The sequence below is a fragment of the Spermophilus citellus genome (genome assembly GCF_964194105.1).
Source record: "Spermophilus citellus genome assembly, chromosome: 15".
NCBI classification, from domain to species: domain Eukaryota; kingdom Metazoa; phylum Chordata; class Mammalia; order Rodentia; family Sciuridae; genus Spermophilus; species Spermophilus citellus.
Genome location: NC_138195.1, coordinates 67,025,410 through 67,043,507, shown reverse-complemented (window position 1 = coordinate 67,043,507; position 18,098 = coordinate 67,025,410). Strand labels below are relative to the sequence as shown.

The 18,098-nt window shown below is 51.0% G+C and overlaps 1 protein-coding gene across 1 annotated transcript in view; it reads left to right on the top strand.

Moving 5' to 3' along the window:
* SLIT1 (slit guidance ligand 1) overlaps window positions 1-18,098 on the top strand; it is a 154,571-nt gene that overhangs the window by 25,706 nt on the left and 110,767 nt on the right. Inside the window, exon 4 of the mRNA XM_081267070.1 lies at window positions 689-760. Within this exon, the coding sequence (XP_081123196.1) occupies window positions 689-760 (72 nt within the window). The remainder of the gene's footprint in view (window positions 1-688; window positions 761-18,098) is intronic.

The following is an 18,098-nucleotide window of genomic DNA, read 5'->3' as shown; positions in this document are numbered from 1 at the left end:
CATCTCTGTCCAGCCTCCAGGGAATTAAAGTCATGGACATACTGTTCAGTCACAAAGGAGGACTGGGGGGTGAAGCTCAGTGTGGAGCGCTTGTCTAGCATGCATGAAGGCTGGGTTAGATTCTCAGCACTGAGAGAAAGGAAAAAAAAAGGAAGTTTCTATTGTTTGGCATAGAAAGCCACGCACAAACTGTTAAGTGAGAAAAATGCTTGTGGTTGAGCACTTTTCTCTTATGATTTTGGATTTTAAAAGCATGCCTTTTCATGAATAATTAAAAAGATCAAGTTATTTTTATTTTGAAAAAAGACCAAAGCAAACAATAAAAAACATTAAATCATTGCTTCACCACAAGCAATTAGGAATGGGGGCTGCTTGGCCATCTTCCCCATGAGGGTGAATCTCACGTTTCTTGGCCAGTCAGTCCTTCCCTGTCACAGAGGTTCTTGCAGATGTGCCGGGTGATGGTGACTGGCAGGGAGACTTGGTGAGTGCCTTTCTTGGAGGTCACTCTTGCCCTCCAGGTCCTGGATGGTGGGGTTCCCACTGAAGACGATTCCCCTGGGCTCACACTCTGACCCTGCTAAGTCTTGAATCCAGACCCTTGTGTCTCAAGGGAATTCTAGAGCAGTCCTTTGGATTTCCTGGACACTTAGGTGACTTCCAACTCCTCTGTTCTCTTTTTTTTCAGACGACTGAACCGGAACCAGCTGCACACGTTGCCAGAACTGCTGTTCCAGAATAACCAGGCGCTGTCCCGACTGTGAGTGATGCTTAGTGTCAGAATATTCTGCCTGTGGTCTTCTCTCCACCTGTGGTCAGTGGGGCCTGGACTTTCTCATGACCTCTCCTGCTGCTCCTCACCTGGCAGGAAGGGTTTGGGCCATCAAAGGCCAGGCCAGGTGCTGTGTGAGACGCTTCTCCATGACAAGCGTTCGAAAGAACCCAGTTCATCCATCCCATGCGCTGCCCCCAGCAGTGCAGGGGCAGGAGAGCTGGGGTGGCACTGACCTCCGCCAGCCCTTGCAGGGGTCCTTCTTATGCCCTGGATCTCGCACCTTGGGTTGAATATTGATTCTTTCAGCTATAAGCCCTTCTCAGACTAATTTGTTTTCTGCTCCTTCCACCGTTTAGTAGACGAGCTTACCAACCAGGGTGGAAAGCCATATTTTTATTTGTGGTCAATGTGCTGCTTTTGGGTTTAAAGGACAGTTGCTAATGCTTCTGATCTGTGATTTCCCAGAGGTGTCTGGAATTGTTCTACCATGCATTTCATTTTGTGGACTCTTGGGTTGGACAGGACCCTGAAGATTTACTAAGGAACCTCCTCTACAGCTCCTTAGCATATCGCCTGCAGCTGTTGCTTGGCTACCTTTAGAGATGGGGTGCTCACCACCTCCCCAGGCAATCCATTCCCTTATTGGAAAGATCTGCATATCAGAAAATTCCTTTTGGGCTGGGATAGAGCTCAGTGGTGGAGTGCTTGCCTAGTGTGTGTGAGGTTGTGGTTTTGATAATCACTGCAAAAAAAAAAAAAAAGAGTAATTCTTAACTTTGAGCCCTAAACCTGCTTTCTAATGACATGTTTTTCTTAACTTTGCTCTCTATAACGACTTAGAACAGCCATATAAGCTTATGTATTTTTTCAGAGGACTGTTAAGTTTTTGAATTTTGAGTTAGGAGAGTTGGAGCCCCCTTAATTGTTGTCACTAGCAACCTTTGGAACCATTGTCTGGGGCCTTCTGCTTGCCCAACAGGGCACTGGGTGAGAGATGGGGGCTGCTGCTTCCTCCCTGAAGGAGCTCTAGGAGAGCACCCAGGTGGAGGAGGAGGCTCCAGGTCATGTCGGTAAGCCTGATGCAGGTGGGGCGAGGTGGCAGGTGGCAGCCTGGGCTCTCTGAGTGCTGGGGGCCTGACTGTGGATGTCTCTCATGTCCCTGATAACTGGAGTGAGTAGCCCTGTGGGGGATCATGCTCCTGTGCACAGCCTGACGTGTGACCATGATGCAGGCAGTGTCTCCAACTGCTGGGACAAGGTTGGAAAGGTATTGTGACTTCCTCAGAGTCCCTCTGAAGCCCCTTTTGGACTCCTAGCCCTATGCTCTTCATGGTTTCATGTCTCAAGGGATTTCTATGCTTTAGCAACTGTTAAATAATCAGATTCTATAACCAAAGGCTGGCACAAGGAAATCTATTCGAGGATTGAATGGCTTGAGGAGCCTTTGAAGAGGACAGGAGTCTGTGTGACACCTGCTGTTGGCATTCTCCTGGGCTGGGAGCCAGATGGACCCGTGGCCTTTAGAGACGCTGGATGTTCTCACCTGGGCCCTTTGGGAATATGTGCAGGCTCTAGAGCCAGAACTTTCTCTCAGCACTTACTGCTTCTCCCTCCACACTGAACTCTTGGCAGGAGATCCTTCGAATGCAGGCATAGCTGGACCAGGGCCACAGACTATTTAGCTCTCTTCTGTTTCTCTTTCTCTTTTTGGTGCTGGGGATTGAACCCAGGGGCTTCACACATGCTGAGCACACACTCTGCCCTGCCGAGCTACACCCCCAGCCCCTAGATATTTCCTGATCTCTGTAAGGGAGGTGTGCAAGCCAGGAGGACTCTGGGGAGGATTCCCTGCCCCACACCCCCACGTGTCACCCAGGACTGGAGTTCATGCCTTTTATTAATCTGGTTCCTTGTTCCTGGCGTGTGGGCTCCTGAGATCTTCACCTTGGAAGTGGCCATAGGGGAGGGTAGAGGAGCTAGTTTACCTCACCTCTACCCCTGTTCTCTGGACCTGAGCGTCTAACTTCTCTGCTAGTTTCCCCCATTGGTCTGGCCAAGAAGCACTTGGGCTGGCTTGGTTCCAGAAACAGAAGCGAAGCCCTGGGAGCACCGCGTAAGGGCGCAGCCAGTAGGCAGGAATGAAGGTTCAGCTGGCCCTCGTGGCACCTGAGATGTGAGGATGCTTCTAGTTTTTCAGAACATCCACCTTATTGTCCCACTCTTCCCTGCAAAGCAGTGCCCCGGGTTTACTGGAGCATCTCAGTTCCTGCCACTTGGGTCGGCCACGTTGCGGACTCCCCTCCTGTTTCCTGTGGCTGAGGCTTTTCGATCCTTGAAGTGTTTGGGATTTCAACTCCTGATTTCTGGAAGAATCTGATTGTTCCATCTTAGGTCAAGATGATCATTCCCCTGGCCAGTCAGCTGTACTGGGGCTAGTGGGAACTCTGGACCCCAGGCCTCCTTGGGAGCTGGGAGTGAGAGGGATTCCTGAGAAGGCAGGGTAGGATGGGAGGTAGCGTTTCTGGTCTCTCACCTGTTGACCTTCTCTTTGCTTTGGAGGGATCTGTTACTAATCCTTTGCATCTGGAGTAAATTAGGAACTTTCATGCAGAGGCTTTGCCAAATCAGCATGAAAATGGGCTGGAGCAAGACCACATGTGCTGAGAGGGACTCTTGGCCACAGAGTGCAAGGGTGGTGCAGTCCACGGGTTCATTGCTTGGTCTGTGCCTTGCTACTTTGAGGCTTGAAGGATGGTGCAGCCCTCTTTCAGGTGTGCACGCTGTGGCCTGAGGGAGGCGCTAGGGACATGTTAGGGAGCCCACCCTGGAATTGCTTGTGAGGGTGGCCAACCCAACTCCCAGCCTGCAAGTGACCCCACACTTGAGCATTAATCCAGCATCAGTGCAGGTGTCCCCCATCCCTGTGGAGATCAGCTTTCACCAGCATCTCACCCCCTAACTCAGAATCATCCCTCGCTGTGTGGGGACCGTCCCCCAGGGGGCTTTGGCTTCTTTTCATGGGTGGTGAAGGGCGCCCTGCAGAAGTACCCAGAGGAGGCCATGGAGGGAGGCTGGCCTGCCACCAGGAGAAGGGCTCCATAGGCCACGGGCTAGAATTCAGTGTGGGACAGTCATTGTTGGCAAAGGGAATCTGCTTTGGTACTAGTTTGCTGAGTAGTGAAAGGAGAGGAGACATGGAATCAGGAGGTGATGTTGCCCCTGGGAACATTTCTTGGTGCCCTGAAGTGACAGGTGAAGTCTGTGTTGCCTGAGGATGCTCCCATTGTGGGGGCCCACCCCCCCTTTAGAAGAGGGCACCCACCTCCTCCTCGTCTAGAGTTAGCCACTGCAGAAGCGAGCCTGCCCGTGACATCTTTTGTTGCCTCTATGTCCCAGGGCGGACAGGAACAGTTTCAGGAACTGCAGTCCTTATAGTAATGATCAGGACGAGTGGAAGGTCATCTTGTGCCAGGCTCGTCCTGAAAAACCTGGAAACAGGATCTGGATCTGTCAGCAGCATCTCTGAGAGAGCAGCATTTCCTCCATCTTATAGAGGAAATAAATGCAAGCTCAGAGGGTTTGTGACACAGCCAAGGGACGGAGCCAGATTTGAGTCTTGTCTGCTGTTGCTGAAGGTCACAGTAAATATCACCCACCTACTCCCCCCATGCATTCCAACAACCCACCAGCCAGGCACCTCCTACCCTCGCCCACCCACCTACCCATCCCTCCACCCCTCCACTTACCACCACCCAGCCTCCCACCGCCTACCCTCCCAACAGGCAGCCCTGTCATCTGTCTCCCTGCTACTTACACATCCCTCATCCTCCATAACCTCCCACTCACCTGGGTTTGGAGTCTGCTCCGTCACCTGCCAGCCAACAACCCCCAGAGGATGTGATGATGTTTCCACGGACCAGCACAAGGGTGAGGCTGGGGTTAGAGGGCCATGTTCGAAACCTGGCCACTTCCTGAGAGCAGCAAACCCCAGTTTTCACTGAACCCCAGGTTCGGGGGTGGGGCACAGGTGAGTCAGCTCTCTGTCCTTCCAGGTCCGGCTGCTCTGGCTGGTTGCGTCCCCCCCTGTCTTGTCCAGAAGCTGCATCTGGAAACAGTTCCCTTGGGCCGCCTTTTAGCCTTGAAACCAATATGAGTCCCGACAAGATCGACCTTTTTCGTCTCTGCTGGGCCTAGGGGGAAGAGGGGGGTGGGTGATTAAGGGCAGCCCAGGGCATTTATTTCCCCTTATTTATATCCCTGCTGTAAGGACCACGATAACTCATTAACAGGGCCCTGGTGGTTGGAGCTGCAGGGCTGTGAGATTCTGCCGGAGCCCTGTTGAAGAATGCCTGACCCCAGCGACCCTGTCTCAAGCTGGGTTTAATTAAACTGTCAGCACTGGTCAGAAGAACAAAGCTTCTCTTCCCGTCTGGCCCCCAGCCCCCATCGGAGGCAGGGGGGCATTCTCTGCTGAAATGAAGAGCTGTTAAAAATGGATCCGTCTTGCCTCCAAGGAAAATTACCCGAAGCAGGAAGGTGACCTCGCTATTGTGACACGTCTAGGCCAGGCAGCAGGGCGGTGGAACAGAACCAGCCACTCTGACGATGGAGAGACAGTGGGTGAGGAATGGGGCCTTGGCTGGGCCAGGGCCTCCCTCCTGCCGGAACTGCCTCTGGACTCCTTAGGACGCCATCCGTCACTCCTTAGGCTTCCCTTTTCTCAGAAGGGAATGTCATGAGCTTTGCCCGGTGAGATAGTAAATCTGGAGTCGTTCCTGTCAATTATGAGAGAAGCTTCCCTGCTTAGACTGACAGGGGAAGTTCTGGGACAACAGGTCCTTCCTGGGGGACTTTTCACCTTTTGGTCATACTTGCGTGCACAGTAAAGTCCCAGGGCTGATGCAGAGTGTTCCAACTCGCAACCTTCTCTGACTGGGAAACTTGACAAATTTACTTTTTCAGTGAACACCTTTGGGCCTAGTGTTAAGTGACTTGCCGAGGTCTTGATAAGAACACAGAGTTGAGATTTGAACCCAGGTCTGGCTACCCCAAACCGACACATTTCCTTCAGACCCATCCATACCCAAAGTAGAGGGAAAGAGTTGTCTCAGGGGCGTTTATAAAAATGCAGATTCCCAGGGCCAAGGTCATCAGAGATCCTCGCTCAGTGTGGGAGGATCCAAGAGTTGCGGGATCATCAAGCCCCTCTCTCTCTGGCTCCTCTTTGGGAACCCTTGCTCCCCAGCATGCGCAGTGAGCCTCTGCTTGCCCCTGGCCTCGTTCCTATGTGAGAGCCACACCAAGGAAGCAAGAAGCCGAGAGCAGACTCTTCACCTCCCGCAGCCACCCGGAGAACAATCTGGGGGATTATGAGTTGGCAATTATGGAGCACTCTGGACTCTCCAAGTGCTTCCCAATCATTAAATCCTTGCCTGTTGTCAAGGCTGGAGCAAAAAAGGCGAGTGTCCCACTGGGCGGCACGGGAGTTTCCTGGAAGGGGTCGGCCAGCCTGAGATTGACATCCCGTACGCCAGAGCGCCAGAGTGGCTGATGAGCCCAGCATGGATGAATGTCCCGCACGTAGCCCTGGCATGTGCTGCAGCCTTTGAATCTACCTCTGTCTCTGGCTGGCGCAGAACCACACAGGCCTTCACAAATGTGGACAGTTAAGGGAGCCCAGGAGCCCTGGGGGCAGTGATCAGTCCATGGCCATTCTGGGAGAATGCCCTCGCTGGCATGGTTACACAGGGCTCAAGACCCAACAGGCTACCCCGCCCCTCCTGCAGCCTCGCACGGGTTCCTATGAGGAGTATGGGATCATAATCACAGAGAGGAGTCCGGCGAGAGGCACACATGCAGGAGGGGCCTGGTGTGCATAACTTGGGAGAGGTGAGGAGTTTTTAAAAAGCTGTTTCCGGGCTGGGGATGTGGCTCAAGCGGTAGCGCGCTCGCCTGGCGCCTGGCGTGCGTGCGACCCGGGTTCGATCCTCAGCACCACATACCAACAAAGATGTTGTGTCCGCCGAGAACTAAAAAATAAATATTAAAAATTCTCTCTCTCTCTCTCTCTCTCTCTCTCTCCCCTCTCTCTTTAAAAAAAAAAATTAAAAAGCTGTTTCCAAAACTATACAAACAATTTTGCTAAGATATTGATTGGAAAATAGAGAAAAGCAGAAGATGAGAGATTAAGGGGGTTTTGTTTTTCAAATAAGGCATTTAAATAATGCTTGAGCTAACATACAAATATATATTTTTAAAATATATTTTTCAGCTGTAAAAAATATGATGTGAAATATGTCACAACCATCTCCACTATCTATGCCCAAAATGTTGTCATCATCCCAAGAAAACCTTTGCTCCCATTAAACGACTTCTCCCCCAGCCACCATCCTGTGACCCCTGTTCTGTGTGCTGTCCCTAGGGCTTTGCCTACCCCTGGTACCTCGTCTGAGTGGACCCACAGGGTATCCTGTCTGTGACTGGCTTATTTCTGTGATTTTGAGGTCTGCCCATGGTGTAGCATCTGTCACATGTCCTTCCTTTTCCTGGTGCAACACTACTGTCCTGCCGGGCCATGCCACGTTTTCTTTATCCACTCAGCTGGTGGTAGGCATTGGTCACCTCCATCCTCTGAGCCCTTTTAGCACTTGGTGGAAAGAGCCTCCGTGGTGTTCCTTATAACCCTTTGTTCCCACCTCCCCTACCAGGCTGATCTGGGACTCTGGGAACAGGACCTGCCCTTGTCCCTCCAGCCCAAGTGAGCTCAGCAGACAGGTGGGCTGTGGCTGGTGGGAGGGGACATGTCGGACTCACCTGCTGTTTCCTCTGGGTCCTGGGCTTGGGCTTCAGGGTCTGCCTTGGCCCTTGGCTTCATGGATTTGACCGACTCCGTGCTTTCCAGCTGTCCCCTATTCTGCCTGACCTGGCTTTGACTTGTGGCCCAGAAACATGAAGCCAATTGTTTAGGGCTCAGTGCTGGCTTGTAGGGTAAAGATAACCAATGGTGACAGGTTAAATGGAGTGTCTGGAGAGCTGGCCAGGGCACCCCTCTGTGAGGGCAGTCACCCAGAGCCCAGAAAGTGTCTCCTGCTTCAGAAGGCTGGAAGCACTTGAGCTGGGGGTGGGGGAGGACCGGATCAAGGAGGAAGTGTGGACCCCCGGTGGGGGGAGGTGGAGATGAGTTTCCCGAGGCAGACCTGGGGCTGTGCTGGTGGTGACTTGTGCACGGTGGGCTCTGATGGGTTCAGTTTGTTTTTTTTTTTTTTTTTGGTACTAGAGATTGAACCAGGGGCATTTAACCACTGAGCCACATCCACAGCCCCTTTTTGTATTTTATCTAGAGACAGGGTCTCACTGAGTCACTTAGGGCCTTGATAAGTTGCTGAGGCTGGCTTTGAACTAGCGGTCCTCCTGCCTCAGCCTCCAGAGCCTCTAGGATTATAGGCATGCACCACTGCGCCCGGCTCTTTTCAATTTTTTATTTACAGACAGGGTCTTGCTGAGTTGCTTAGGGCCTGACTAAATTGCTGAGGCTGGCTTTGAACTCATGATCCTCCTGCCTCAGCCTCTCAAGCTGCTGGGATGATAGGCAGGCACCACCGTGCCCGCTGAGTTCAGTTTTTGGTGGGGATGAGCCAGGGCCTGGCATGGGTCCTGGGCAGGCCCTCCTTTAGCTGAGGTGCCAGGCAGTGTGTTTCCTGCTTGGGATCCCTGGCCAAGCACCAAGGGATTTGGAGGCTTGAAGAAGACAGGACGAGGTTCCTCAGGCTCTTTGCAGTTTGTGTCATCAGGCTGATGTGCTGTCCTCAAGTGTTGGCGGGACCTGTAGTTCGGAACCAGTGAAGCAACGCTAGCTTTCTGACACTAGTGAGAAACCCTGCTGGCACTTGATAAATTGGCTCTTAATTAACAAAAAATATGGGACGATACATTATTAACAAAGATATTTTAACAGCTCCAATCTTTCAAATGTTACCCTCGGGGAGGCATCAAAAGGTTTCTTCCTGGTGGCATGGCTGGCCACTGTTGTCTTGTGTTTTAGGCCTGTTCCTCTCCCCACCCGCTCCATCCCTGTGTCCAGAAGCTCCTGGGATGCCCACCTCTGTGGTCAGTCTGGCCCCAGTGTTAATGAGGAACCTCTTGGCAGAAGCCTGATCTTTGTCCCAGGGAAACTTGGAATGTCTTCAAGGCAGGAGGCCTTGGAGCAGAGGAGGAGTAAAGAGCTGATAAATGATAAACACGTCCCCATGTCGCTACCAAATCTCTGCCTCTTCCCCCACATTTCCTTCTGGTCCTCCTGCAAGCTGACCTTCCCTAAGGAGATGCAGCCCTCCATCTTGCTGGTTTGGGAGCAGCCAGAGGCTGGCATGAGTGGACCCTCATGTGGATCCTGGGTGCACGAGTGGACTCTGGCTGGGCAGGGAGGGTTGGGCTTCTCAAATCTGAATTGGCCTTGACGGAGCCTGTCGAGGTGGGCAGTAGCTCGGGAGGAAGTGCTTGTCTTTTAGGAAAAATGAGCAGCGGAAAAATAACACCGTGTGTCCTTAAACCACTGGACACTTTGGGAAAGCTTCTTGGCAAAACTCTCTGGGCCTAGTAGGTGGCATATTTTTCCATCTTAGTGAGCAGCATGTGGTCAGCTCACGTTCACCAGCTCACTGGAGCTGACCATGAGCACGGAGCCCGTCTCTCCCTGGCGCCTTGTGCATGGCTCAGTGGACCTGGGCCCCTTTTTGCCTTCAAGGGTTTGTCTCACTGAGTGTTCCTCGCTCAGCTGGGATCCTGGGACTTGGCTGTGGTCAGAGCTCCCGGCAGGGTTGCCTAAACTTGTCCCTGGGTGCCGTGGCAAATACCGTAGATGGGTGGACCCTGGAAGTCCAAGATCAGGGTCCCAGCATGGGAAGGTTCTGATGAGGGCCCTCTTCCTGGCCTCCATTGAGCCAGCCACCCTATTGCTGTGTCCTCCCATGTTGGTAGGGGGGACACACACACCTCGGGAGGCTGAGCTCTCTGTGTCTCTCCCATTGATCCCATCACGAAGGCCCTACCCTCAGCCTGACTACTTCCAAAGGCCCATCTCCAAATGCACTGGGGGTTGAGGCTTTACCATGTGAATCTGGTAGTGGGCATAGTTAAGTCCGTGGCTGCTGCCCTGGCCATCTGTATTGCTTCCTACAATACAAATGACCACCAGCTTGGACGCTTAACACGACACAGATTTATTACCTCATAGCTCTAGAGGTTCAAAGTCCAAATCATGGGGCTAGAATTGGGGTGCTGGAAGCTCGCCTTCCTTCTGGAGGCTCTCAGGAGAATCCCCCAGCTCCTAGAGGCCACCCTTATTCCTTGGTCTGAGACTGCATTGCTCTGACTTTGGCTCCACATCTTCTCCAACTCTGACTCTCCTGCCTCCTTCCTTCCCTGGAATCACACTGGACACATCTGGATAGTCCAGACTCACCTCCCCATCTCAGGATTCTTGCCTACATCACATCTGCAAAGTCCCAGTAAGGTCACATACCTCTGGGCTCCAGGGATTAGGCTGTGGGCATCTTTGGGGACGGCTTTGTTCTGTCTACCACACCCGTCTTTTCCCTTTTGGGCATGAGGACCCTCAGTGGCTGGGAGTATGCCAGGCCCCTGTCCGCCTGGTACTATGCAGTTAAGTGCACACCCTCCTAATTCCAGGTGCCCACCAAAGACAAGGGCCTCTGGACAACTGTCCCTGCTCTTCCAGGTTGTAACCAGGCTCCTGGCATTGAATCCTCTCTTTTCCTCTAGTGATCATGGGGCCTGGGCCAGTGACTTAACCTCTGTCCATTGGAGGGCTTGGACAGGAGTAGGGGTGGTGTCTGTGGAGCACCTGATACAGGTGCTATGATTATAATCAGTCCCCAATCCGTGGAAAGTGCTGGAATGTGGTGGGAGGACAGGTTCCATCCAGTGTGTTACTTGGATGTAGAGTTTTCTGTCCTGGATGCCTTTGGCTGTTGGGCTTCTCAGCTCCCCTCTCATCTCAGCCTCAGTGGGAAGTGACAGGTGGGTTGAGAGCTCCCTGCCTGCCTGAGTGTCTCCTCCCTCAGCAGGGCCTGCCTGCAGTTCCCTGTCTTTGCTGTGGGAGACAGAACCTATCTCTTCCCGAGCATCTTGCCTCTGCTCTGGGTCTGGCAGGTGGCTCTTTCTGCTCCCTGGGAGTTTTACTCATGTAGATTCTACGGCTTAGCTTTCATAGGCTGAAAAGGAGGTGGTGACCTCGTATAAATGGAAGGTGAATTTCTGCAGCCTCTTTCCGTGAACGCATTCCCCAGGAACTGACTCCAACACAGAGCTCCTTGTTAGATGAACCTGACATGAATATTGACACGAAGTATAACTCACGACACTTCCATTCGTGATCCACGATAGTGGGAAGGTTGAAGGAAGTCAACGCCAGGGTACACCTGGCACCTTACCTTTTTTATGAGTTCTCGGCTGGTATCCATCTCTGCCTCACCTAATCTTCACTTTACCATTGAGCATGTTGGCATCAAAAGTCCTTCCGAGAGCGTGGGCGTGGTTCTACTTAGAGACTTCAGGCCCTCCTGGAAGTCTGCAGGGGAGCAGAGTTGTCACTGTAAACAGAGGGTCGGTATGGATGTTTGGCCCCCACTGCTGTTGGTTCTGCTCTTGAAACCCAAGTCCCCACCTGTCCTTCCTTCCCACTTCTAGGCTGTCTTGCTTCTCCTCAGCAGTGGCTCATTTGTTATTGTGATTAATACACATAATGTCGAATTTAACAACTGTTTTTAAGGATGGGGTTCAATAGTGTTATGTATGTTCACCTGGTTGTGAAATTGACCTTCAGAACCGTTTCATCTTACGAGACTGAAATTCTCTGGGCATTCAACAGCTCCCATTCCACCCATGCTGCAGCCCAGCAACCACCACTCTACTCTCTGTCTCTGCGAGTTTGACTCCTCTGGGGATTTCACATGAGTGGAATCTAACATTATTATTATTATTATTATTTTTATCCCTTTGTGGTTGACCTGTTTCGTTTAGCATAATATCCTCCAGGTTGGTCAATGTCAGAATTTCCTTCCTCTCTATGGCTGAATAATATTCTCTTGTCTGTATCTACCACATTTTGTTTATCTATTTGTCCAATGATGATGATTGAGTGGCTTTTGCCTTTTGGAAATTGTAAATAATGCAGCTACAGACATGGCTGTATGAATATCTCCTCCAAAATTTGCTTTCAGTTATTTGGATATATATACTCAGAAATGGAATCACTGGATCATATGGTGATCCCGTTTTCAGTTTTTTTGAGAGATTCCCCATACGGTTTCCCACGGTGGCCGCCTAATTTCACAGTCCCGCCAGCAGCGCACGAGAGTCTGCTTTCTCCCCACCTTCACCACACTTATTTTTCCCTCTCTCTCTGTCTTTATTGTGGCTGTCCTAATGGGTGTGAGGCGATATGTCAATGGGGTTTTGACTTGCACTCTCTAGTGACTAGTGACATTGGCCGTCCAATCATATGCTTATTGGCCATTTATATATCATCTTTGGAGAAATGTCTCTTCAGGTCCTTTACCCTTTATTTGATTATTTTGTCATTGGGTTCTAGGAGTTCCTTATGTACTCTGGATATTTATACCTTACCATAGAGATGATTTGCAAATATTTTCTCCCATTCTATAGATTTTCTTTTTAATGCTGTTTTGTGATTTTGATTCCCCCTCCTCTTTTTTTTTTTTTTTTTTTTTTCGTGCTTGGGATTGAGCCCAGGGGTGCTTTACCACTCTCACCCCTAATCCTTTCAAATTTTTTTTTTTTAATTTTGAGACAGAGTCTCACTAAATTGCTGATGTTCTCATTAAATTGCTGAGGCTGACCCTGAACTTGCAATCTTCCTGCCTCAGCCTCCTGAGTTGATGGATTTGCAGTTGTGCACTACAATGCTCGGCTTGTGTTTCTCATTTTTATTAAAAGACTGGATGAGCATACAGAAAGGATACACAGCAGATTTGCAGGTGGTGCAGAGCTGAAAAGGGATGGCCATTGTACTTTGGATGACAGAAGTAAGGTTGAAAAATGACTTCCACGATCTGGACTAGAATCAATGAAATGAAACCTAGATAGTGATAAATATCAGAGGCCCTGGCGGGGGGGAGAGCTTGGTTTTACTTATTGTAAAAGGGGCTTATGACTTCAAGCTAAGGATGAAGCAAGGGACAGTAAGTTGCCTGAAAGAGCCAATGTACTCTTAAGCTGAATTAATAGAGGCAAGGTGACCTCTCCAGGGGAGGGGATAGTCCTGTTCCAGTCTGGGCTGCTCCAGGCACATCCAGAGAACATGGTTCAGTCTCAGAATCTGCATCTTGTGGCGTGTGTTTGTGGGGAGGCCACTGAACATGCTCTGGCAGGGGGGTGACGAATGTCAGGAGCTATCTGGAAACCATTTCATGTGAGATACAGTGAAGGGGCCTGGGGCAAAGAAAATGTGGAGGAACCCTGAGAGTCATTTTTGAATCTATGTCATGAGGACGGGGATGGGATTTGTTCCAGAAGCTGAGCACCCGGGGCAGATGGTTTGGTGGAAGCGGTGTGTTCTCCGTGGGGCAGGCTTCCTGAGCACAAGGGTGGGCTGCTCTGCTCATCACCTCCCCACTGGGGCTCAAGGAGCAGCTAACCCTGCTTGTGCCAGGCAGAGGGCAGTGGAGGTGCCACAGGGTTCCATAGCTTGGGCCCCCCAGCCTGGGCTCCCCAGCCTGGGCTCCAGGACCTCCGGTGGCTCTTAGGTACAGAGCAAGGGGGCTGTTTGTGAACAGGGCGAGGCCCACCCCACAGTGTTTGGGATGGTTCATCTGCCTGCAGACACAGGAAACTGGTAGTCTGGAAGTCCCTTCACCCAAGCCTGCGTTCGAGAAGCCACCTCCCAGCAAGGGGCTCCAGCGAACTGTGTAACAAAATATTTGCAAGGCCCTGGATTCTGGCCCACGTTTTGAAGTCCAATTTCAAACAATAAAAATCAGCAAATTGCTTTGGGAATGGGGTCTGATTGGTGAAAAGACACAGACGGTCTGTCCTCGGGCGAAGCACTCCTGGGACAGTCTGGTTGGAGGTGCCCAGAGGAGCCCCCTCCCCACAGTGCCCCCCCAGCCCTCGCCAGTTGAGCAATGACTCATTTCCCGCTTTGAAGTCGATGCGCTTGTCCTCGGAGCCCTGGTGTTTGGACCCCTCTGCTCCTGCCACAAAGGCCCTTCTGTGGGCAGATCGCGGAGGCCAAGCAGGGAAGGGTTAGGAGAGGGAGGTATCGGCTGAATACCAATCAGGAGAGAAGCGTGTGTGTGGAGGGTGAGGGGCTCTGGGCTGCTGGGGGGGGGCACTCGTGCTGTGCAAACAGAGCCAAGAATTCCCTTTGGCGGGTTTGTTTTACCAAAGAGTGGGGGGGGGGGGGCAAGGAGGGCGCCGGGAGCCGGGAACAGGGGAGAAGGAGGAAATATTTCACAATGCGAAGTTTAAGTTGCACTGCTTGTTGGGGAGGGGCCGGCCTGAGAGCTGCAGGCTAACAAAGAGGCAGTGTGGGCTGGTGACAGTTAGGGGAAAACACAGGGCAGCTAATGGGGCCGTGATGGGTAGGGAGGTAACCTGGGAAAAGCTGGTACAAGGAGCGCGGACACATAAATTCTGGTGGCGTGACATCCCCCTTGGCAGGGAGACAGGGACCACGCTCACCCTCCCACAGCCAGAGCCAGAGATGCTCCCGCTCCCAGGGATGTGGCCAGGGTGAGGATGGGCTGAGAGGGAGACACCCCGCTGGGGTTCCCTGCCCTGCAGCACCCCTCCCCAAGCTGGGGTGGGGTGGGGGGAGGGCCTGGGGAGAAACCCCAGAAACTAACATGAAGAAAAGGGCCTCACCTTGGAGAAGCTTTGCTGATTTGGGGAGACCCCAGCTGGTCCGGCAGGCAGGAGCGGAGGGCCCAGGGTCCTGCATGCACGTGGAGACCCCAGGGCCCCTCGCAGGACTCAGAGTCACCCGGCCAGCCTGGGCATTGAGCTCCTGGAGCTCTGCACACCATTTCTAGGAGGGTCCATGACAGCACCCAGGGAACAGTATTTATTACCTGGGGCTTTCGGAGGAAGCCATTTAGCACTTTGTATTTGGACTTTTATGGCTTCCGGGAGGTTCTCCTGACAACCCAGGACATTCCTGAGCCCGAGTGCTGTGCTTGTGGGTGGATGTTTTGGTTCTCTGTCACATACCAGCCCAGTTTTTTTTTTTTTTTTTTTGGAGGCGGGTACCGGGAATTAAACTCTCAGGTACTCAACCACTGAGCCGCATCCCCAGTCCTGTTTTGTATTTTATTAGAGACAGGGTCTCACTGAGTTAATTAGCACCTCGCTTTTGCTGAGGCTGGCTTTGAACTCGTGATCCTCCTGCCTCAGTCTCCCAAGCTGCTGGGATTATAGGGTTGCGCCACTGTGCCTGGTACCAACCAGTTTTGATCAAATTAATAATACTCATTTTCTTAGAAAACAAAATTTCCCTCCCATTCCCCCAAAAAACCACCTCAAAACAGGGAAGCCACATTTGATTTATTATGTGTGTGTGTGTGTGTGTGTGTGTGTGTGAGAGAGAGAGAGAGAGAGAGAGAGAGAGAGAGAGAGAGAGAGAACTGCTCTCCTCTTCAGAGCCTTTAGAAAACATTTAGGAAAGAAGACGGGGGGGGGGGGGGCAGCTTACCTGATGGGAACACATTGGGAGCTTCTCTAGGGTGTGAGCTGTGAGCTGTAGGCTTGAATCTCTAATGTGGTATGATCCCTGGTTGATGTTTGCAAAGTAGCAGCTGGCCTTAGACTGCTGGACCTCTGGCTGCCTCTAGCTTGGCCAGGGGGTCCCAAGGCCTCACTCTCCTCTGGGGTGGATGAGTAATGGATAGATGGATGGATTCGTTCACCCAACCAACTTATTACAAACCTGCCGCGTGCAGCCATTTGTCCAGCGCAGGGGATATCATGATGAATTAGATATGGTCTTGAGTTTAGGCAGAGTGTTGATTGGCGGGGTCGCCTGTTGTTGCTCATTTCTCAAATGGGTGGCGTTAAGCTGTGAGAATTTGATGGCAGGTTGCTTTTTCCCTCCCAGTGCCCGTGAAAGGGAAAAAAAATGGAATGTGAAAGAAAATGAATAGAAGTGGCAATCATATTTCACAGGGACAGACGCACATACATCAATTACGCAGCTGTCCCACTGAGACCCACAACCCCATTTATCTTTTTCTGTCTCAGACATATTGAATTTTGGTCGCTACACCTGGGGATCTGAATGTCTTACTCCTCTAAAAGCAACTGGGGAAAACAAAGCCGTTTCCTACAAGTCACAGCTCCATTTATAAGAAACAAAGGACAAGAAATCATTTCGGGCAGGTTCTTACAGTAAACTGGGTAAGCAAGAGCCGGAACTCACGTATCGATGATTCTTAATAGTGTCTTTCACAGTCTGCTAGTCATGGCCTGTGACCTCAGTTGTCCCAAGGGGAAGGCTGTGGATAACTGGTCACTTGAACATTGACCAAAGAGCACAGTGACTGTCCCCTGGGCTCCCACAGGAGGGCTCCCTTGCTCATTAACGCCATCTGTTGATGGTGGAGGTGACTGCAGGGGTCAACTGGGCATTTCTCAAGGCACCTGTAATGCGAGGGTTTATGTGGGGAAGCCACTGTGCAGCTTCCGTTTGGTCTTTGTGTGCTCTGGTGCTGAGGAAACAACCTTCATTAGGAGTCAGGCAAAATGGGGACGTTCAGGGTTTGGACTCTGGAATCCAATAGCTCTGCTACCTCACTGGCTGGTGGCCTGGGATGAGTTGCTTGTTCTTGCCCAGACTCAGGCTTCTCATCTGGAAAAAAGGGCATAATAAGGACTAAACTCAGATTAGCGATACAGATTATATGAGACCATAGCAGCGATGGGACCACCAAGGGACGTTACGCTTCTGTTTTTCTTGGGTAGTTAAATCAGAGTCCCTCTAACTAGGGAATGCAGAGAACTAAAGAAAATAATTACATGACCATTACCCATTAAAACAGCATCTTAGTCCTCATCCTACCCTTGAATATGTTAGGGAAAATTTTTCCAAGAGTAGTTATATATAGAGAGATATATTATATCTTTATTTTGTGTATTTATTTTTATGTGGTGCTGAGAATCCAACCCAGTGCCTCACATGTGCGAGGCAGGTGCTCTGCCACTGAGCCACACCCACAGCCCCAAGAGTAGTTTTTGATAATTTCTATTTTTTTAAACAAAGAGAATCAGGCAACCATATGTGGCCAAGATTTGAAAATTTGGTCTGCCATTCAAACATGGTGGGGTTCTTTCCAGAAAGAGAGAAATGAGCCACAAAGATAGTGTTCTTTTCCAGGTTGTTTCACTTAATACCTAATGTTTTTTGACTGTAGAGATTCTAGAAAGATTTTCCTTCAGGAGGAGGAGAGCATTTCTTTAAATGTATTTAACTGACAGTCAACACTTTCAGGATATAATACATAGGATGAATGGCTGTGGTCAGCCTGGTCCCATGTCGCCATATTCTGTTTGTTGTGTGTGTGTGTGTGTGTGTGTGCGCACTAGGGTTGGAACCCAGGCCCTGAGCATTGGAGGCAAGCTCTCTACCACTGAACTGCATCCCCAGCAGGAAAACATTTTTGAAGAAATAACCTGCATGAGTTTTTTTCTGCTGACAAGGGGAATGGAGCTAACCCAGCAACGTTCCCTTTCTCTCTCACTGACCTTACTGCAGATCCACTGGCGGGAAGTCCAGGTTGGAAAGATGCTGGCACCCAGTTCATTTGCCTCTGAGACCATCCATGTTTGTTGAGGGTGAGGCCTTGGCAGTTACCCATTTGACTCTAACGGGAGGACTTGTCCCTGTTCAATCTGTTTCAATTCCCCCTCCCCATTGTTAATATCAGCTCACACCCAGAAGGGCCTGAGGTTGAGAAGCGTCCCTCAAGACTTAGCCACTGTCCCAGGCTTAGCTCATTGTGCCTTCAGGACATGATTTTTTTTTTCTGTTTTGGTACTGGGAATTGAATCCCGAGTGCTTTACCTCTGAGCCCCATGCCAGCCTTTTTTGTGTTTTATTTTGAGACAGGGTCTTGCTCAGTTACTGAGGACCTTGCCAACTTGCTGAGGCTGGCCTCGAATTTACCATCCTCCTGGCTCAGCCTCCTGAGCTGTAGGGATTACAGATGTGTGTCACTGCACCTGGCTGGTATCGCCTCTTATACAGCAAGGATTGCTTCCAAATCTTGCCAGCTCTGAAATTAGCTTTGGG